General features: G+C 48.4%; 1 protein-coding gene across 1 annotated transcript in view; it reads right to left on the bottom strand.

Annotated features, from left to right (window-relative positions):
• Positions 1-18,140, bottom strand: part of ipo11 (importin 11) — a 116,324-nt gene that overhangs the window by 66,308 nt on the left and 31,876 nt on the right. Inside the window, exons 14-19 of the mRNA XM_083674001.1 lie at positions 17,108-17,155; positions 15,656-15,761; positions 8,457-8,583; positions 2,693-2,725; positions 2,375-2,650; positions 1,636-1,752 (exon numbers count right to left, since the gene is read on the bottom strand). Of these exons, the coding sequence (XP_083530127.1) occupies positions 1,636-1,752; positions 2,375-2,650; positions 2,693-2,725; positions 8,457-8,583; positions 15,656-15,761; positions 17,108-17,155 (707 nt within the window). The remainder of the gene's footprint in view (positions 1-1,635; positions 1,753-2,374; positions 2,651-2,692; positions 2,726-8,456; positions 8,584-15,655; positions 15,762-17,107; positions 17,156-18,140) is intronic.

Here is an 18,140-nt window from a genome sequence, read left to right as displayed (position 1 = left end):
AACCCTGTCTTCATCAGTACACCAAACAAACATAAAAACCCTTTCACTAGCTGCTAATGGTCCCGGAAATGTGTTCATGGAGCAAGACGGTGGTAAGACAGGAATAACTAAATATTCAATTAACCACACACTTCCCCACAGACGTCCACCATCATACTCTACAGTAGAGCACAGAACCAATTCGCCAAAACAGTTCTCTCTCTCTCTCTCTCCCTCTCACCTCTCTCTCTCCCTCTCACCTCTCTCTATCCCTCTCACCTCTCTCTCTCACCTCTCTCTCTCCCTCTCACCTCTTTCTCTCCCTCTCACCTCTTTCTCTCCCTCTCACCTCTTTCTCTCCCTCTCACCTCTTTCTCTCCCTCTCACCTCTCTCTATCCCTCTTTGGAAATGCTGCTATCTTTATTAGATGAAGCCAGGACCACGGGTCCCGAATGGAGCCAGTGGCTCCGTTTCCTGATTTCAAAAGTGCTCTGGTGCAGTGGGTCAAAACTAAGACTCCCAGGATGCTTAAAAAAAAGAAAAAAAGAAAAGAAAAAGGAAATTGAATTATGGACTCTAAACTGACTTTTCTCTCGCTCTCTCAGTACTGGGATTTCCTGCACGTTACACCATTTTAAGGAGCTGGTTTGGGGCAGAGATGTAGTTAATCACCCAGTCAGGCAGCTTTCCACTTCTGCCCTTAAAAGAAAAAAAAAATCCACTTCAAAAGGTCTAAAGAAGATGAGAGGGAACCAACTTATCTCTAAAGGGTAATTTGTGAATATGGAAAATAGAAAGAGAAAAAAAAAGAAAAGAATTATATCTGGCATCATCTCCTCCGCTGATGGTTTCATTACTCGCTTTCTCCATCGCTCCTTTCTTACATCGCTTCAAAGGCTCTGAGGAGTGACAGGATATTCATTGGGACTTTCTTCTCGCATAAAGCAGGCGGTTTAAGACAGGACCGTTTTAGACTGGAGGAGATTGAACTAGACTAACAGTCTACCCGAAAGAAGGCCGTTTCGGTGAGGGATTTAAGTCAAGAGACGGTTTAAGAGAAGAAGGGAAAAGAGACTGACATTTTAGCAGATTAGCTTCACGATCGGATGAAGATGTAACAGATCCAGAACAAGATATTACAGCACGTAGGCGACCAAAGAGAAACTCGTCATACAAAATATACAAAGTGAGTTTATCTAAGAACTCACGGCTGACAAACCGCCATGAATGAAGCAAATTCAAAATATCGAATTATAACTGCCACGGTCGGAAACACTGAAGAACGACTTGCGTTCTCCAGGGACAGGCAGTTGTTTTGTTTCCCAGGCCTGAAGCGTGAACGGGTGACAGCCAGGGCTGCCCCCTAGGGGAGGGGAGGGGAGGGGAGGGGAGGGGAGGGGAGGGGAGAGGCACTGGATGCTGTTCTCTTCTGTTTCAGGCAGCGCTATTCTTTACAACTCTACAAACAAACAAACAAAAACGAGTGATGAGATGAGCATATCTTTAACAGCTCTCCCCCACTCAGGGCCTCCCCCATATGAACCCCGTCTTCAACTTTGACCTGCATTATGGCCTTCGGACATTATGGACTCTCTACTTTGACCTACTGTGTCGTGACCTTTGAACTTGGTGGAGACCACGCCCTGACCTCTCACCTGGATGCTGACCCTCTCGATGACGCAGGAGATGACATGGAGGACCTGCATCTTGGTGTCACACTCTGTCACTTGCTGCAGCAGCTGGAACAACAATCCGAATATAGACTCCAGATACTGTAGGGGGAGAGGGGGAGAGAGAGACAGGGAGAGAGAGACAGGGAGAGAGAAACAGGGAGAGAGACAGAGAGAGAGAGAGAGAGACAGGGAGAGAGCAACAGGGAGAGAGAGACAGGGAGAGAGAGAGAGAGAGACAGGGAGAGAGCAACAGGGAGAGAGAGACAGTGAGAGAGAAACAGGGAGAGAGAGACAGGGAGAGAGAGAGAGACAGAGAGAGAGACAGGGAGAGAGAGAGAGACAGAGAGAGAGAGAGACAGGGAGAGAGAGAGAGACAGAGAGAGAGAGAGAGAGAGAGAGACAGGGAGAGAGAGAGAGAGAGACAGTGAGAGAGAGACAGGGAGAGAGAGAGAGAGAGAGAGAGACAGAGAGAGAGAGAGACAGGGAGAGAGAGAGACAGGGAGAGAGAGACAGGGAGAGAGAGAGAGAGTGTTAAGAGAAGCAGAAGGGAGGGATGAGGGGAGAGAAAGAGAGCTCCATTTTATTTCTAACATCCAGAGCTTTTATCCATATCGTCCATTCAATAACACATTCAATCTGAGAAAGCACTGGCAGAATAAAACAACACTTCAAACTTCATTTCACTGCATTTCCATTTCCGCAAGATTTCCAGGTTCCTCACCGGTAGGAACTGTTCGGTCCGGAACTCAAAGTCGTCCACAGGTGATGATGTGTTAAGGTAGTGACAAGGAGAGGTCTTGCGGGCCAACTGAACATGTTCCCCGAGTGACTTCATACTACAGACCCGAATCCTAACCCGTCTCTTCACTTCACTATCAATGACATTGAGGACTTGTCGATGCATTTGTTCAGAGGGAGAGAGAGTGATAATTAATGATCTTTTTCTTTTTTTTTTTTTTTTTTTTTTAAAGAAAGCAGAATATTCATGCAAAAATGTCTATACATGAAGTGTGTTTGGTAAACACAGGAGAAGGATATTGAGCTTCAGGGTTGTGGCCGTCTCAATCCGCACCTAGACATGTGACACAACAAATGAGCATCAGTGGGGAGGATTCATGTGTTTGGACAGACAACAGGTAAACAACAGGTAAACATTGGTTATTAAGTGCTTGAAAAGAGAGAGAGAGGGAGGGAGGGAGAGAGAGAGAGAGAGAGAGAGAGGGAGGCAGGGAGGGGGAGAGAGAGGGAGGGAGGGAGGGAGAGAGAGAGAGAGAGGACAGAGAGAGAGACAGATAGAGAGATAGATAGAGGACAGAGAGATAGATAGAGAGAAGACAGAGAGAATAACTGTCATTAAGGCCAGTATCAGCCTCACAACAGAGGCAACAGCTGGAGTTAAGCAAAATAAGTAAAAGTAAAGCTGTGTGTGTGTGTGTGTGTGTGTGTGTGTGTGTGTGTGTTATTGTGAGTGAGAACAAATGCAGTGTTGTGGAGCAGCCCCTCCCATCTGTATTTTGGTGTACTCTCCCTCTGCCAGAGTGATAAAACTCACGTCTGCCAGAGGAAGTAATGGTCAGACGAGGGGAGGAAAAGTAGTCTGGGGCAAGAAGCAGGAATCCATCGTGTGTGTGTGTGTGTGTGTGTGTGTGTGTGTGTGTGTGTGTACATTGCCTCTCTCGCCTATATCCCTCATCCTCCCTCTTACCCCTCCTCAAGACCACTCTAGAACCCTCCCACCCACCCACCCTCCCTCCCTCCCTCCCTCCCTCCCTCTCTCCCTTGTGAACACTGAATCGACCTGCAGTTTTAAATGCAGAGGAGGCAGCAGGCAGTAGCAAACATCCCCCTACTATCCCCCAGCCAAAACCAGAAGAGACGTGACTGATTACTATGGAAATCATCCCAGACACGCACGCACGCACGCATACACGCACGGAACTCTTTCAGATCTCTGAAAGCAAAGTGTATGCAGTATTTCTATGCATACTGGTACTAGAACTGCCTGGTAGTAGGGAAGCTAATTCTATTATTTTAGCAGGAAATAAGGTTTCGCTTTACGCTGCTGTGCAATTACTCTAAAGCGAACGCACGCACACGCACACACAATGTCGTCTGGGCCTCGAGGGTGTGTGTGTGTGTGTGTGTGTGTGTGTGTGTGTGTCAGCTCAGGTTAGAATCAGTACACTCTCTGCCATTACATCACAGGTCAGAGGAGTAGAGAGACACTCCAAAAAGCCATGTACACGCACGCACGCACGCACACACGCACGCACACACGCACGCACACACTGTACAGTGCAATGCACACACACACATACGCAAACATTCTGTACACACAGACACACACAAGTGGTTCAATAGACAGACACACAAACAGACACAGACTGCACAGATGCAGATCACCCCTTCAACACGATACATTTTGTGTAAACACAAGTTTTAGACTACTTCATGCATTGATAATCAAAATATATTTGTGTGTGTGTGTGTGTGTGTGTGTATATATAAACTGTGTGTGCATAATTTGTGAAGCTGGAAGTCGGAAGCCCGGCTGACAACAGACCATCTGTGTGAAAGAGGCAGTGATGTTGTGACTCAGGAGCTCTAAGTGAAATGAATAAATGCGGTTAGTCGCTGCGGCGTGAAGTAATAACAGCAGTTGCTCTTCTCCTCCTTTTGAAACACTGAATGTCAGGCAGCCCAGGGTGAGGTTCAATTCCTCCCATAATGAGGAGGAATAAAAACGGCATTTCATCTCTACGACAGCTGCAGACTGGGGGAGGGGGGGGGGGGGGCGGGGGGGGGGGTATGAGGCTACACTAGGTCTGGTCCTTTTCACTGCTCGCTGAGAGAGAAGGACTGGAATAATGTCTCATACGGTATTGCGTACATTGTACAGTACTGTATGCGCACACAATGCACGCACACGCACACACACACGCACACGCGGTAAGGAGAACATGTCTGCCTCCAAAGCCGGCTATTTCACCTTGTCACACTTATAAATCAGAATGAGCCCATTGGAATTCAAACATTTCAATCTGTTTAAACAACTGATGACAGCTTCCGCTGTGTCCTCCATTCCAGCTTCACCCCCCCCCCCTCCCCCCCTCCCCCTCGCCCCCTCCACATCATCTATCCTGTCAAAACTACGGCATCACACATCACACCTTACTCAAAGGTCACACAGCAGGGGGCGTACGGCTCTGCAGCTACTACAGCAGGAAAGTGGTTTTGATGTTCATGACACAATTCACTCCTGCCGGCTCTCACATGGCACAGACCGCAACGACAGAGACGAGAAAGTGGGCCAAAGTGGGCAAAAGTGTGCCACAGCGTGAAGCCAACTTAAAGCTGGCTTAGCGGAACGTTCTAGAAAACCGGCTCTCCTTCCCGCTGTGCAAACGAAGGCCCCTGAAAGGAATGAAAATGCTGAAAGAGTATTTTTAGCAGCCTCCTTTTCCGAGGCTAGGGGTAAATAAATATAGGAGGAGGAGGAAATCAGGCTGGTTTGGAAACCTGCTGGTGAAGTCAGGGCTGAGGAATTGGCATACTGACAGGCTGCTACAGCAGCTACAGGCTACGAGGGGATCTATGATCTGCTAGTGAGTCACCTCATGAATATCATTGATAAATATCAAATGTGTTTGTGTTTGTGCGCACATCAGTGTGTGTGTGTGTGTGTGTGTGTGTGTGTGTGTGTGTGTGTGTGTGTGTGTGTCCTTTCTCACGAGTGGCTTCCAGGCTACTCCAACCAATGTTATCACTAGGGAGTAAACAACCGAGATTAGCATAAACTCCCTCTCACCTGTCTTCTCATCTCTCTCACACATTCCCCAAGACTCAGAGGCTCAGACTTATATTAACAGCTTAGTTCACCTCCAGTGATGAGATATTTAGCGATGGCATTTCATATATACAGTACCAGTCAAAAGTTGGGACACACCTTGCCAAGAGTGTGCAAAGCTGTCATCAAAGCAAAAGGTGGCTACTTTGAAGAATCAAAAATATAAACCATGTTCTGGTTTGTTTAACACTTTTTTGTTTACTACATAATTCCATATGTGTTCCTTCATAGTTTTGATGTATTCAATATTAATCTACAATGTAGAAAATAATTTTAAAAAAAGAAAGAAAAACCATTGAATGAGAAGGTGTGTCCAAACTTTTGACTGGTACTGTACAAAGCAGAGAAGAACACATCTCAGAGCGCTGATGGTGTCAAAGCGAAGCCTCATGAGACGGTGATTTCTCCCCTGAGGAAAAGCTCTCTCTCTCTCTCTCTCATCAACACTTACTTCCCTATGAAACACGGTGATCCGGGAGTCATTTACATGATTACATTTTCTGTATAAATAATATAATAATAATAAACACTATATAATAATAAAAAAATGTTTTAATTGTAGGAGGTATTGATCAGGAAGATATAAATGATTGTTTGGTCAGTCGGTGGATCCAATTAAAGACCAGCCTGTGGGACCATAAGTATGAAGCATGTACGTCGATTACCATCGACCGGTCGATCGGTCGATCGCAAGAGTAGTGCGGCTCGATCGCGTGACATTTACGACGGACATTTGCGCTTCAGCACGGTACGAGGCAATTGAGCCTTCTCTTCTACGGGTCACGTGTCACCATGCATTCGCATGTATATATTTCGCAATATATATTTAGCATTTTTTAGTAGGTAGATCATTTTGACCTGGTCATTTTGAAAGTAGCTCACAAGCCGAAAAAGTGTGGGCACCCCTGGTGTAGACCATGTCTGGGTAATAAGGATGGAGGGGCCCTGGACACCAGACTCAGGAATGTGGCCCCCAATGAAGCAGGCACTATAACTTACAACCACACGACACGGACCATCAATTAACTGAGAAAATGAGTTGTCAATGCGGGGGAAGAAGGCGACAGATTGTGGAAGACATCAATCACTGAAATGAACGGCTTGGTTCTGTTCTCAGAGTATCATAGACTGTATTTATACCATTCTGTTCAAGTCAGATGGTTGCGGGGAAATTGTTATTTATGAGTGGCATTCACGACAGCCACGCGATCAGCAAAGCAGCAGGCGGGGGCTGTTCAACATTCACCACACACAGCAGTCCCAACAGTCCCAGACCGTCTGCTGGTAACTCCCCTCTGTCTGCTGGTAACTCCCCCCTGTCTGCTGGTAACTCCCCTCTGTCTGCTGGTAACTCCCCCCTGTCTGCTGGTAACTCCCCCCTGTCTGCTGGTAACTCCCCCCTGTCTGCTGGTAACTCCCCTCTGTCTGCTGGTAACTCCCCTCTGTCTGCTGGTAACTCCCCTCTGTCTGCTGGTAACTCCCCCCTGTCCTTAAGTACCTGTTTGTATTCATTTATTAGCATTGAGTATTTGGAGATGCATGCATGAATGAATGAATGAATGAATGAATGAATGAATGAATGAATGAATGAATGAATGAATGAATGTATGATTTCTCCTCCTGCACCAGGGATGAAGGCAATCTCAACTCTGTTAAACCCATTTGTGCCGAAGGCCGCGCGACATCTACCGCCGGTTGCTGCGTTGCGCACATTTGAATTTACCGCCATTTTTGATTTGTCGTAATTTTCATGAGTGCAGCATATAATGCACTGTCATTGGTTCAAATACACATGAGGTGGGTCTTGTTGATTTTTTAAAACCACGTGAGCACCCAAATGTCGTGTCGTGTCGCGGAAAATCAATCAGACATACAAGTGCGTTCGGCGAACCACACGACATTTGGGTGCTCACGTGGTTTTAAAAAATCAAAAAAATGCGCTACGCAGCAACTGGCGGTAAATTCATATGTGCGCAACGCAGAAACCGGCGGTAGATGCGATGCTGCGTAGCGCAGCATCCTGCACAAATGGGTTAAGGGCAAATAAAGGCTATGCATATCATTCAGACACACACATGCACACACATGCGAGAGTGACAGCCTCCCAACAAAGAGAAACAATGCCTGAGAGAAGTTGGAATACAGAGAGACGGGCCAAACCTTTCCTGTCAAACCTTTTCAATTCAACCTTCCAGCATTATTACTGTCTAACTTCTATTTACAACGTACCACGTTTGCAATTAGATGCCGCTACATGGTACTTTAAAAAGTACATTCTGTATTCAGTGGAAAATCTAAACCGGTGTGGGAGAACCTCGTAAGCAATGCATATGCTTTACTATACCACATTACAGGGAACTACATGTTACTGCATGTTTTTTTTTTTTTACTTTTTAACTTTTGCATTTTTATAACTTTAAACTCTTTTCTTATTTCATTTTATTGTATGACATGTTTTTATGTGAAGCACTTTGACTCTGCCTCGTGTATGAAATGTGCTGTATAAATAAAGTTGCCTTGCCTTGCCTTGCTGTAGGTACCTACTCTCATATAAGGTCTGTATAATCAAGTTAGGGCCTTTTCAGTGATTGGAGACTAATTGGCTATTAAGACTTTAGAGAGACAAATTGTATTAGCAGCAACTTGGCTGTCGTCAGCTAGTTTATACGCTCTATTTGGAAACGATTAGTGTCCTGGAGATGAGCAGACCGATTGGGTCTTCATGTTGTCAGTGAAGTCTCTCCATGGATTTCCAATTTCAACTCACATCCTCGATAACAACAAAAAGGCTCTTCAGAGCTAATGGTCTTCCAAGTGCAAGCAGTGTATGACCTGGCCACTGCCTCACTTCATTCAACTGGGTGTGTGTGGGTGTGTGTGTGTGTGTGTGTGTGTGTGTGTGTGTGTGTGTGTGTGTGTGTGTGTGTGTGTGTGTGTGCGCGTGCGTGCGTCTCACCACCAGGTCGGGGTCCTGCATGAGGCTGAGGATGACCTCGTAGAGCAGGGGTCGCAGGTCGGACTTGAACTTCACGGAGATCCACTGACCAATCAGCCAGATGACCCGTCGACGAATCAGCTTGTACCTGCACAAGAGAGGGGAGGGGAGGGGAGGGGAGGGGAGGGGAGGGGAGGGGAGGGGGAGATAGGAATTTGAGGAAACTCAACTGAAAGTCATTGACTGAAGCTGTTAGTCATTTGACTGCCTCTCTAAGAGGTAACTGGTGGAAACATGAAGTGACCAAACCTGCCATCATGCCTGCATTGAGGCCAGCATTCTCCTCAGTAATGGTCTGACTCTGGCGAGATTTTTTGCAGTGTAATTTCACAGGGAGAGAACACCATATTCATATCCTCCCACAGACAAAGTCTAATCTTATCCACGCACAGTGCTAGAGGTGTGTGTGTGTGTGTGTGTGTGTGTGTGAGATACAGAGGGCCCACTATCAGACAGGATATTAGAGGACTAACTATCTGTGATGTTCTTTCACACACAATAAGAGGTCACTGGTATCACAGGGAAACTCAGGCCCATTTTGGTAGATAGAGGGGAGTCAAGACCAGAGGGCTGGAGAGAGAGAAAAGAAAGAAAGAAAGAAAGAAAGAAAGGGAGCTAGTTAGCGAGAGAGAGAGAGAGAGAGAGAGAGAGAGAGAGGCTACAATATATGCGTGTCTTAATGACTTGTTATACAGACAAAGTGAAATTGGGAGAGAGTATTGAAATGTCATCATGTACCAGGTCCAGTAGGCTATCAGAACCTGTGTATCAGGCACTGTGTGTGTGTGTGTGTGAGAGTTTTCATTTCAGTTCTGGCGGAATTTATCTCCCCAGGCATCTCTGCTTGGCAGTGTGTGGAACCCCCCCTGGCCGGTCTGAGAGGATGGAGAGGGATGGGGCTGGTGGGCTGGTGGGATGGGGCTGGCGGGCTGGAGGGATGGGGCTGGTGGGCTGGAGGGATGGGGCTGGCGGACTGGAGGGATGGGGCTGGTGGACTGGAGGGATAGGGATGGGGCTGGCGGGCTGGAGGGATGGGGCTGGTGGACTGGAGGGATAGGGATGGGGCTGGCGGGCTGGAGGGATGGGGCTGGCGGGCTGGAGGGATGGGGCTGGCGGGCTGGCTTGTTGTTGTTAGAGGCACCATCCTCCACAGTGCTCTTGGCTAGCCGCCAGCAGGCTACAGGATGATTCAGCTTGTGATCAGGGCTCAGTAAGTGCACTTGGATCATCCACCTCTGTGTGTGTGTGGGTGTGTCTGTGTGTGTGTGTGTGCTTCCGTCCTCTAAAAGGAGTATATGTGTGTGTAATATCAATCTGATGTACCACAGGATTTTATGCCAGCAATAACTTTAAGGGATGATCCAGAAACCCAGACATTACGTCCAGCAGTGCCAGCGGTCCTTGGGTGCTCATACACAGCGGCTGCCCAGATCTCCCCTCCAAATAAAAGCCCTGGCCCTTTTCCAACGCGTCGCTCTGCTCGATACGGAGCCACGGCAACAACAGCCGGTTGTGATGTCATGAGCCATTGTCTATTATGAAACCAACAGTAAACCGTTACCCAGGAGAGTCGGCCAAAACTCCACCGACTGAAAGGCACCACATTTTTTTTCCCTCCTCCTCCTCTCCCTAGAACAGCTGTGCAGCCAAAAAAAAGTCTGTTTGGCTGTGTGGCAGACAAAACCTCTACCTGTGAGTCTCCAGAGGGGAGAAGACATGACAGATAGAATCTAGAGGAGTCACGATTCACCACCGCCCCTTAAACCTCCCCCCTGCTCTCCCCCCGACCCCCCCCCCCCCCCCCCCCGACAGACCCCCCCCCCCGACAGTCTCCCTCCACTGTTCTTCTCCTGTCACTGCTCTATAATAGAAGAGTCCAAGGGCATGAGCATGAGAAGGGAAAGGGCATGAGCATGAGAAGGGAAACCTGTGGGTACATACAATGTCACATTGTGTCTGCTTCTATTGACAAGTGTGTGTGTGTGTGTCTGTGTGCGTGTGCGTGCGTGCGTTGGTGTAATGCGTCTTCAAGGGAGTGCATGCTTTGTGTGCTTGCTTTGCGGTTTTCAGTCGGTGGACGCGTCTGGGTAACTTACTTTGTCACCGTTTGTTTGATAATGTGCTGTGTGTGTGTATGTGTGTGTGTGTGTGTGTGTTATTGAGATGCAGATGTGTGTCTGTGTTGCTGCCCTCATAAAAAGGGTAAAAAGCTGCAAAGAGATGCAGGGGGGAGAGGAGGAGAGGGGGAGAGGGGGAGAGGGGGAGTCTGATAGAGTATTAAAAACATGTCATTTGTGCCAGTCGTTTGAATGATGAGGATCCTTACCTTCGGAGTAAAGGAGAAAGAGGCCTCTTTCATATCAATATTAATTGTTATTAGACAGGCCTGTCTCCATTCAAATGATACACACACACACATCTCTGATACAACGCCGTCTCTGGACCATCCACAGCCACGATTACTCATCGGGTGTGACGGCTGTTTTGGTTAAAAGGGGAGGACGGTGACAACTACTCAATCAGAGTGGACACCCAGCAGGCAACATCCCCTTTAATCGAGGGAGCTTATTGGAGCCTGGGGTGAATGACAAGGCAGAGCTAGAGGTGTCCGTCACACTCAATACTGCTGCTGTCAGACACAGTGATTAATATTTAAACGCCCCCACCCCCCACCACCACCCCCACGCCCCCCTCTGCCCCCCGCCCCGCGACAGAGATACAGACAGGTCATCGCTCACACTGCTCACCTTAAATCATTGATATGGATGAAGCTAGACGCCACCCTGGACCAATACAGTAGAATACAAACTAAGCCAGTAAACAAATAACAATGACACCAACGACCTTTCTGTGTCTGTTTGTGTGTACTGGGTTTGTCTCGCAGGTTGGGGATTTGTGTCATCTGTCCCCTCTCGTCTCCCTCCTTCCCACAGATGAGTCATGACAGGCCTATTCCCCCACAGCTGACCACACACCATTGAAGCCTGACTCAGACAAATGTGCCGGGAGCTCAGTTAAACTGTCTGGTCTAAACACACTCCCTCAGAGAACGAACACACACGTGCACGCGCACACGCACACGCACACACACACGACACCAAGCATGACATGACACCAAGCGCCTGAGGCCACTGAAGGAAGACACACCATTTAAGAGTATTAGGGGAAAGGCCCCTGGGCCTGGAGGACACAGCGTGACTGTAATAACACGTCGTAGTCCTCGGTAGAGAGAAAACACATTTCTCCCATCTCATCTCCCTGGTCAGCCGCCGCAGGGCTTCTCAAGGGCAGACATCCCTCTCTCTGTGTGGGCTTAAGAGCAGGCTAGGCCAGTCCATTTCTCTCTCCATCTCTCTCTCTCTCTTTTCTCTCTCCATCTCCCCCCTATTACAGCAGGTGGGGCCCCATACGCGGTGCCTTGAGGACGACGCTGTGTTGTCTTATCCATCCAGCATCCCTCAGGACCCGTCCCTCTCCTTCCCCGCCTCCCTCTTCCTCCCTCCGTTCTCCCTGATTAGAGCAGGTGGGGCCACATGTGGTACCCTTTAGGCTGACGTTGTGTTGCCTAATCTCTCTACCGCTTCCGATCCCCCCCCCCCCCCCCCCCTCCCTCAGGTCTCTCTATAATCGCTCTCTCTCCCCCACAAAACCTCCCTGTCACTCTCTTCTGCCTCCCGAGCTCCATATATATATATATCCTCTTCCCTCCCCCAGTGAGAACAGGTGGGTCACACGCGGTGCCCTTTAAGGAGGGAACAGCACCGCCGTATCCCTCCACCACCTCCCGAATGACATCAGACGTTCCCCCGCCGGGCCGAGAGGCGTGGGCAGGAGGCAGGAGGCAGGAGGCAGGATCCAGCAGAGGCGGCAGACAGGCGCGTGGAGAGAAGGGATAACCGCTCGTGGGCAGATGGCAAACTGCAAGGCTACCCTTGTGTGTCTCAAACGACCATCAGCGGTGCCATCCGCCGTCGGTCTGTCTGGCTCTCTAAATCCTGACCCAGACGCAGGCTGTGTCTCCTCTGTAACCCCCTGGCTAGCTCTCTAAGTCCCGAGACAGACATTGTCTGTGTCCCAATACCCAAACTAGCCGGGATCGTGCAGCCGGGATCGTGCAGACGTATTTGTGCGGCCAACATGGAAGGGGGATAATGCAGCAACGTGATTTGATACGCTCCGTTCCAAATTCTCGGAATTGTTGATCCTCCCTCGCAAATACCCAAAAAGGATAGAATGCATGAGGAAACAAATTAGCAGACAGATTTCGGCTAAACACTCGGCTCCGATTCAGAGGACTAATTCACACTTAAAACCCACCATCGTAGATCAGTATAAACAAACGCCCCCACACACACACACACACACACACACACACAGGCCATAGGTACAATAGGCAGAGAGGACAGAATGACTGTGCAAATCACACAATCAAGAAGAGAGAGAGAGAGAGAGAGAAAGCAGGCGTGGGTATGTAGAGAGATGATGGACAGGCAGGCGTGTGTATGTAGAGATGGTGGACAGATTGGACTAAAGGAGATAAGGTAGGCTACACGCGCAGATACACACACGCACACGCACACGCACACGCAAACACACGCAAACACACATGGTGCACACAGCAGAGCAGCCGATGGAAGAAACGCCACCGAAGGACAATGGAGGAGATTTTCAGAGATGTCTGTGCACTTCTATCCACAAACAATCTAGACATCCATTGTGCCTGCCTTTTCAAAAAGGCTGTGGATATCATTATTATCATCATCATCATCTACCATCTCCCAGGACCTCGTCCTGATTCAGCACTCCGCCAAGCAACTTAAAAGGCGAGGGAGAAAAAGCAGGAAGTTGACAAGTTTATCTGAGCACATTTATATAACCAGCCTAGCTTCGCTCTTTGAACGAAGAGACAAAAAGAAAACACTCAATATGGCGCTGTCACAGAGCAGAGGGAAACAAAGGCGCTGAACACGAGAGAGAGGTTCAGATTTAAATTCCATTTGAAAGCCAGACGCCCGCCCGCCCGCCCACTCAGACGCCAGGCGCCCAAGTGGGGAACAACTACAGGTGGATTTAAGTTAAAGTGACTGTGGGGTCTTTGATCTGGCAGAGGGCTGAGACCCTGCGTTACCTTGCCTTCGTACGGAGAGGCAGAGAGAACAAGAGGCTGTTGTTCTCCAAATAGAACCAACCACCGCACCTGCAGTGTGACGTCACTTCCCCCCCTTGTGTTGGCGACCCTCTCCCTTCCCGGGTCTCGTGTGGGTTCCTTTGTGTTGTGAGATCACAGACTCTCTACCTTCCTCCATCGTTTCAAACACACTCTCTACCTTCCTCCATCTTTTCAAACACACTTTCATCTCTCAGCTGAGTCACCATCACTGCCGGAGTCTGTATGACACACACAACAACCCTCTGACGGGCTCTCTCCTTTTTCCTCTCTTTTCTCTCTCTCTCCTTCCTTCCTTCCTTCCCTCTCCCTCTCTCTCTCTCTCTCCTTCCTTCCTTCCTTCCCTCTCCCTCTCTCTCTCTCTCTCTCTCTCCTTCCTTCCTTCCCTCTCCCTCTCTCTCTCTCTCTCCCTCCCTTCTCAAAGATTGCATGTGACAGTAAATACTCAGTTTCAGTCTGTTTTTCGAGTTCCAACCACTGGAGTGGAGAAGTGCCTCATAAATGCAATCCATTGATGTTACACCACTATTATTACATTATTATAACAACGTTCAAGGTTCACTGACTTATCTTTAATAATAATTATTAATAATAATAATAATAATAGATACAATTTGTATAGCGCTTTCTTACAGGCTCAATGCACTTTACACGTCAAAAATATGAAAACTGCAGGTTTCAGTAATGAGTGGAGAGCAGGACCTCGGGGTTATGACTGTTGCTCTTGATGACATCAGAGTAAACAGCAACGTGGTGGTGGTACATTTGGGCATGGACAACTAATCCACACTTTACTGTGTTGCCGCTCCAGACGCCGGTCGGCCATCTTTAAACAGCGCAGTTCTTCGGTGCACCTGAGGGCGGCGTGCGTGAGTGAGACTACCCTGGTCTGGAGAGGGGCCAGCTCATCCAGGGTTCTGCTGAGAACGCCGTGGTACAGTGAGACTACCCTGGTCTGGAGAGGGGCCAGCTCATCCAGGGTTCTGCTGAGAACGCCGTGGTACAGTGAGACTACCCTGGTCTCGAGAGGGGCCAGCTCATCCAGGGTTCTGCTGAGAATGCCGTGGTACAGTGAGACTACCCTGGTCTCGAGAGGGGCCAGCTCATCCAGGGTTCTGCTGAGAATGCCGTGGTACAGAGACCACCTCCTCACGTGAGCTGGGTAGAGGGGATGAGAGAGATCGAAGGGCCGTAGATATCAGGCTGGAGTCAAGGGACCTGAGGAACTCATGGTGCGCTTGATGGCGTGTGTGTGTGTGGGGGGGGGGGGTTAAAGCTTAAAGTCTTGAGGCTATATAGTGCAGCGGTAGAGTCATCATTGTCTATATTCCACAGAGGGGTTCGGTGGAGAGGGAAATTAAAATCAGAGTTCAGTCAGGTGAGGAACAGTGGAACCAAAAACATAGTAGGCAATCAGGAGACGCTGTAGGTCTTCAGGGGAGGCAGTTGCCGATGGAGACAGAGTTGTCTGCAGGCCAGGCAGGTGCCGACACTGACAGTTGATCGGGTCTGTTAAGAGCAGACTCTTACCGGGAAGAGAAAAAAAAGAAATATAGCCTAATGGCATTACGACTGCCTCTGGCCCCTGGTGTGAGCATTGATTACTTTCTTATGATGACTGTTGGATAGATGATTCACTTACTTAAACAAATGTAGTTGTTGTAAGTCGTAAATGAAGTTGAGTCTCGGCAACAGAAACAGCAATTGCTGTAGCAAGCTAAGTAAGAGCAACCAATCAATGTTTGGCATTGATCGATGTATACTGGAGGCTAGGATCACAGCCGGGATCAAACAGACAAGCAGTACATAGACATCAACCAAGGTCAGGTTGGTAATAAAAGTTAAAACACGCAAACAGAACAAACTCCAGTGGAGATGTTAGATAGAAGTTAGATAGATGTTAGATAGATGTTAGATAGAAGTTAGATAGATGTTAGATAGAAGTTAGATAGATGTTAGATAGATGTTAGATAGATGTTAGATAGATGCGTACCTGTTGTGGCTGACTTGTAACTCTCCCAGAAGCTGATTCTTGAACCACTGGTCAAAGTCAACGTTGTCAAACAGCTCGTAGGCTGCCAGCCCCACTGCATTGTACACTGTGGACAGTCAAGGATCACAATCAGACAACAACAACAACAACAGAATACTGCCCACAGATGAAATCTATTGCTATTCATAAATTATGTATTGGTATTTGTTATCACTCTGTGGTATTTTTATTTATTTTTATTGAGCAGTGCAATGAGGTGCAAGGATTAGGTGGAAATATACTGACTAACACAACCCCTCAGAGAGAACACACACACACACACGCACACGCACACGCACACACAGACTTCCGCATTGCCATACCCTGGGAATGGCTTGCTGAAGGTACATGTGGATTTTATAGTCATTAAAATCATACAGACAGCACATGACAACACAGTGGGAAAAGAGGGAGGCAAACGATCGCATTAGCAACAACGGGTGGGCCCGTGGAGTGGGCCCGTGGGGTGGGCCCGTGGAGTGGGCCCGTGGAGTGGGCCCGGGGAGTGGGCCCGGGGAGTGGGCCCGTGGGGTGGGCCCGTGGGGTGGGCCCGTGGAGTGGGCCCGTGGAGTGGGCCCGTGGAGTGGGCCCGTGGGGTGGGCCCGTGGAGTGGGCCCGTGGAGTGGGCCCGTGGAGTGGGCCCGTGGAGTGGGCCCGTGGAGCAACAAACATACGAGGAGAACAGCAACCATGTAAGTTACTGTAGATGATTGCAAAGAATCCAGAGAGGTCGGGGTCAGAGCACAGAGCGATGATTGCATCATAGGACTGCTTGAGGAAGGTTTGCACACCTTACAGCAGCTTGCCCCGGGTTCTCAGAGTACAACAAACAAACTTGGAAAAGGAAAACTTGGAAAAACTTGAGCACACTGGTTTTCTTTCTACTTCATGTTTATGTGGAGAGATACCAATGTATGTTATATATAAAACATTGGTATCTGATATACAGTACCCTGATGAAGGTCTGTTGACCAAAACGTTAGTATATTTCCACATAAATGTACAGTACCAGTCAAATGTTTGGACACACCTTCTCATTCAATGGTTTTTCTTTATTTTTGATTATTTTCTACATTGTAGATTAATATTGAAGACATCAAAACTATGAAGGAACACATATGGAATTATGTAGTAAACAAAAAAGTGTTAAACAAACCAGAATATGGTTTATATTTTAGATTCTTCAAAGTAGCCACCTTTTGCTTTGATGACAGCTTTGCACACTCTTGGCAAGGTGTGTCCAAACCTTTGACTGTTACTGTGTAGTAGCAATAAGTCAGTGTGTTTGAGGGTTTTCTTTTTCTTTTCTAAGTACCATATGATACCAATTCAATGACATTTCGTCTCGATTTGATTCAATTCAACTCAATTCAGAGGGAATTCAATCCAATTCCATGAGTGCTGGTTTCTCACCTGCATCCTTCATCAGCAGCTGAACAGGGTCCTCCACACTCGTTGGGCCTGCAATGGCACAGACACACCGACACACACAGTGTGAGAGTTGTGAAACATGTACAGTTGTGACATCCCTTAGATATGTACAGGTGTGACATCCCTTTGATATGTACAGGTGTGACATCCCTTTGGTGGAGGAGCCTTGCTGCTTTTTCATGAGACAGTGACTTTCCTGACGTCTGACAGACAGCCTGACTAAGTGACAGAGGGAGACAAACAGACTCAGCCTTTCTATTTTCGTTGTGTTTTTCCCAATACTCTGTCTCAGCCACCCCCCCAGCCTGCCCCCCCCCCCCCTCTCTCTCTCTGAGACCCTCCATTGTGAGACTCCAGCTCCCAATTGATGTCAGACACTCTGCTACCGTAGAATTATCCAATCTGGTGCCCTCCTCTCTCCGACAAACCTCATTTCCACTCTGTCAGAAGGAAACATGGGCTGAGAGACAGGAAGGGAGTGCACCCTGTAATTCCCTTCTGTTAGCACTCAGCGAGAGCTCATTTGGGGAAAAACAGAAAACCCGTGTCCCTGGAGAGAGACTCTCTTGTCTACAGCCTGTACTGGATGAATCTCAAAAGCCTTTCTTCGATTGCTCCCATCCTCTCACCAAAACATAATGGAGGACCAGATCCGGTGTTCCCCACCTCTGACCTTCTCCAATGGGGCGGCAGGTAGCCTGGAGGTTAGAGAGGCCGGCCAGCATATGTGCAAACCAGAATATGGTTGCTGGTGACTGGAGGGTTACTGGCATCATATCCAGTTGCCTACCACTGCCGTTGTGCCCTTGAGCAAGGCACTTAACCCCTAACTGCTCCAGGGGCGGCGGAATATGGCTGACCCTGTGCCCAGAGCCCAGCGCTCTGTTCTCCCTTGGGGGTGTGCACGTGCACGTCTCGGGGGGGGGGGGGGGTGCAAAAATTACCACATTCCAACAATTGATGTGAATTGATTGCATGGTCAATAAACAGTCTTTGTCTTTGTCAATGTATTTTG

Source organism: Argentina silus, assembly GCF_951799395.1.
Source record: "Argentina silus genome assembly, chromosome: 7".
In the NCBI taxonomy this organism is placed as follows: Eukaryota; Metazoa; Chordata; class Actinopteri; order Argentiniformes; family Argentinidae; genus Argentina; species Argentina silus.
The sequence above is the reverse complement of the archived record's forward strand: the minus strand, read 5'-3'. Positions and strand labels throughout refer to the sequence as shown.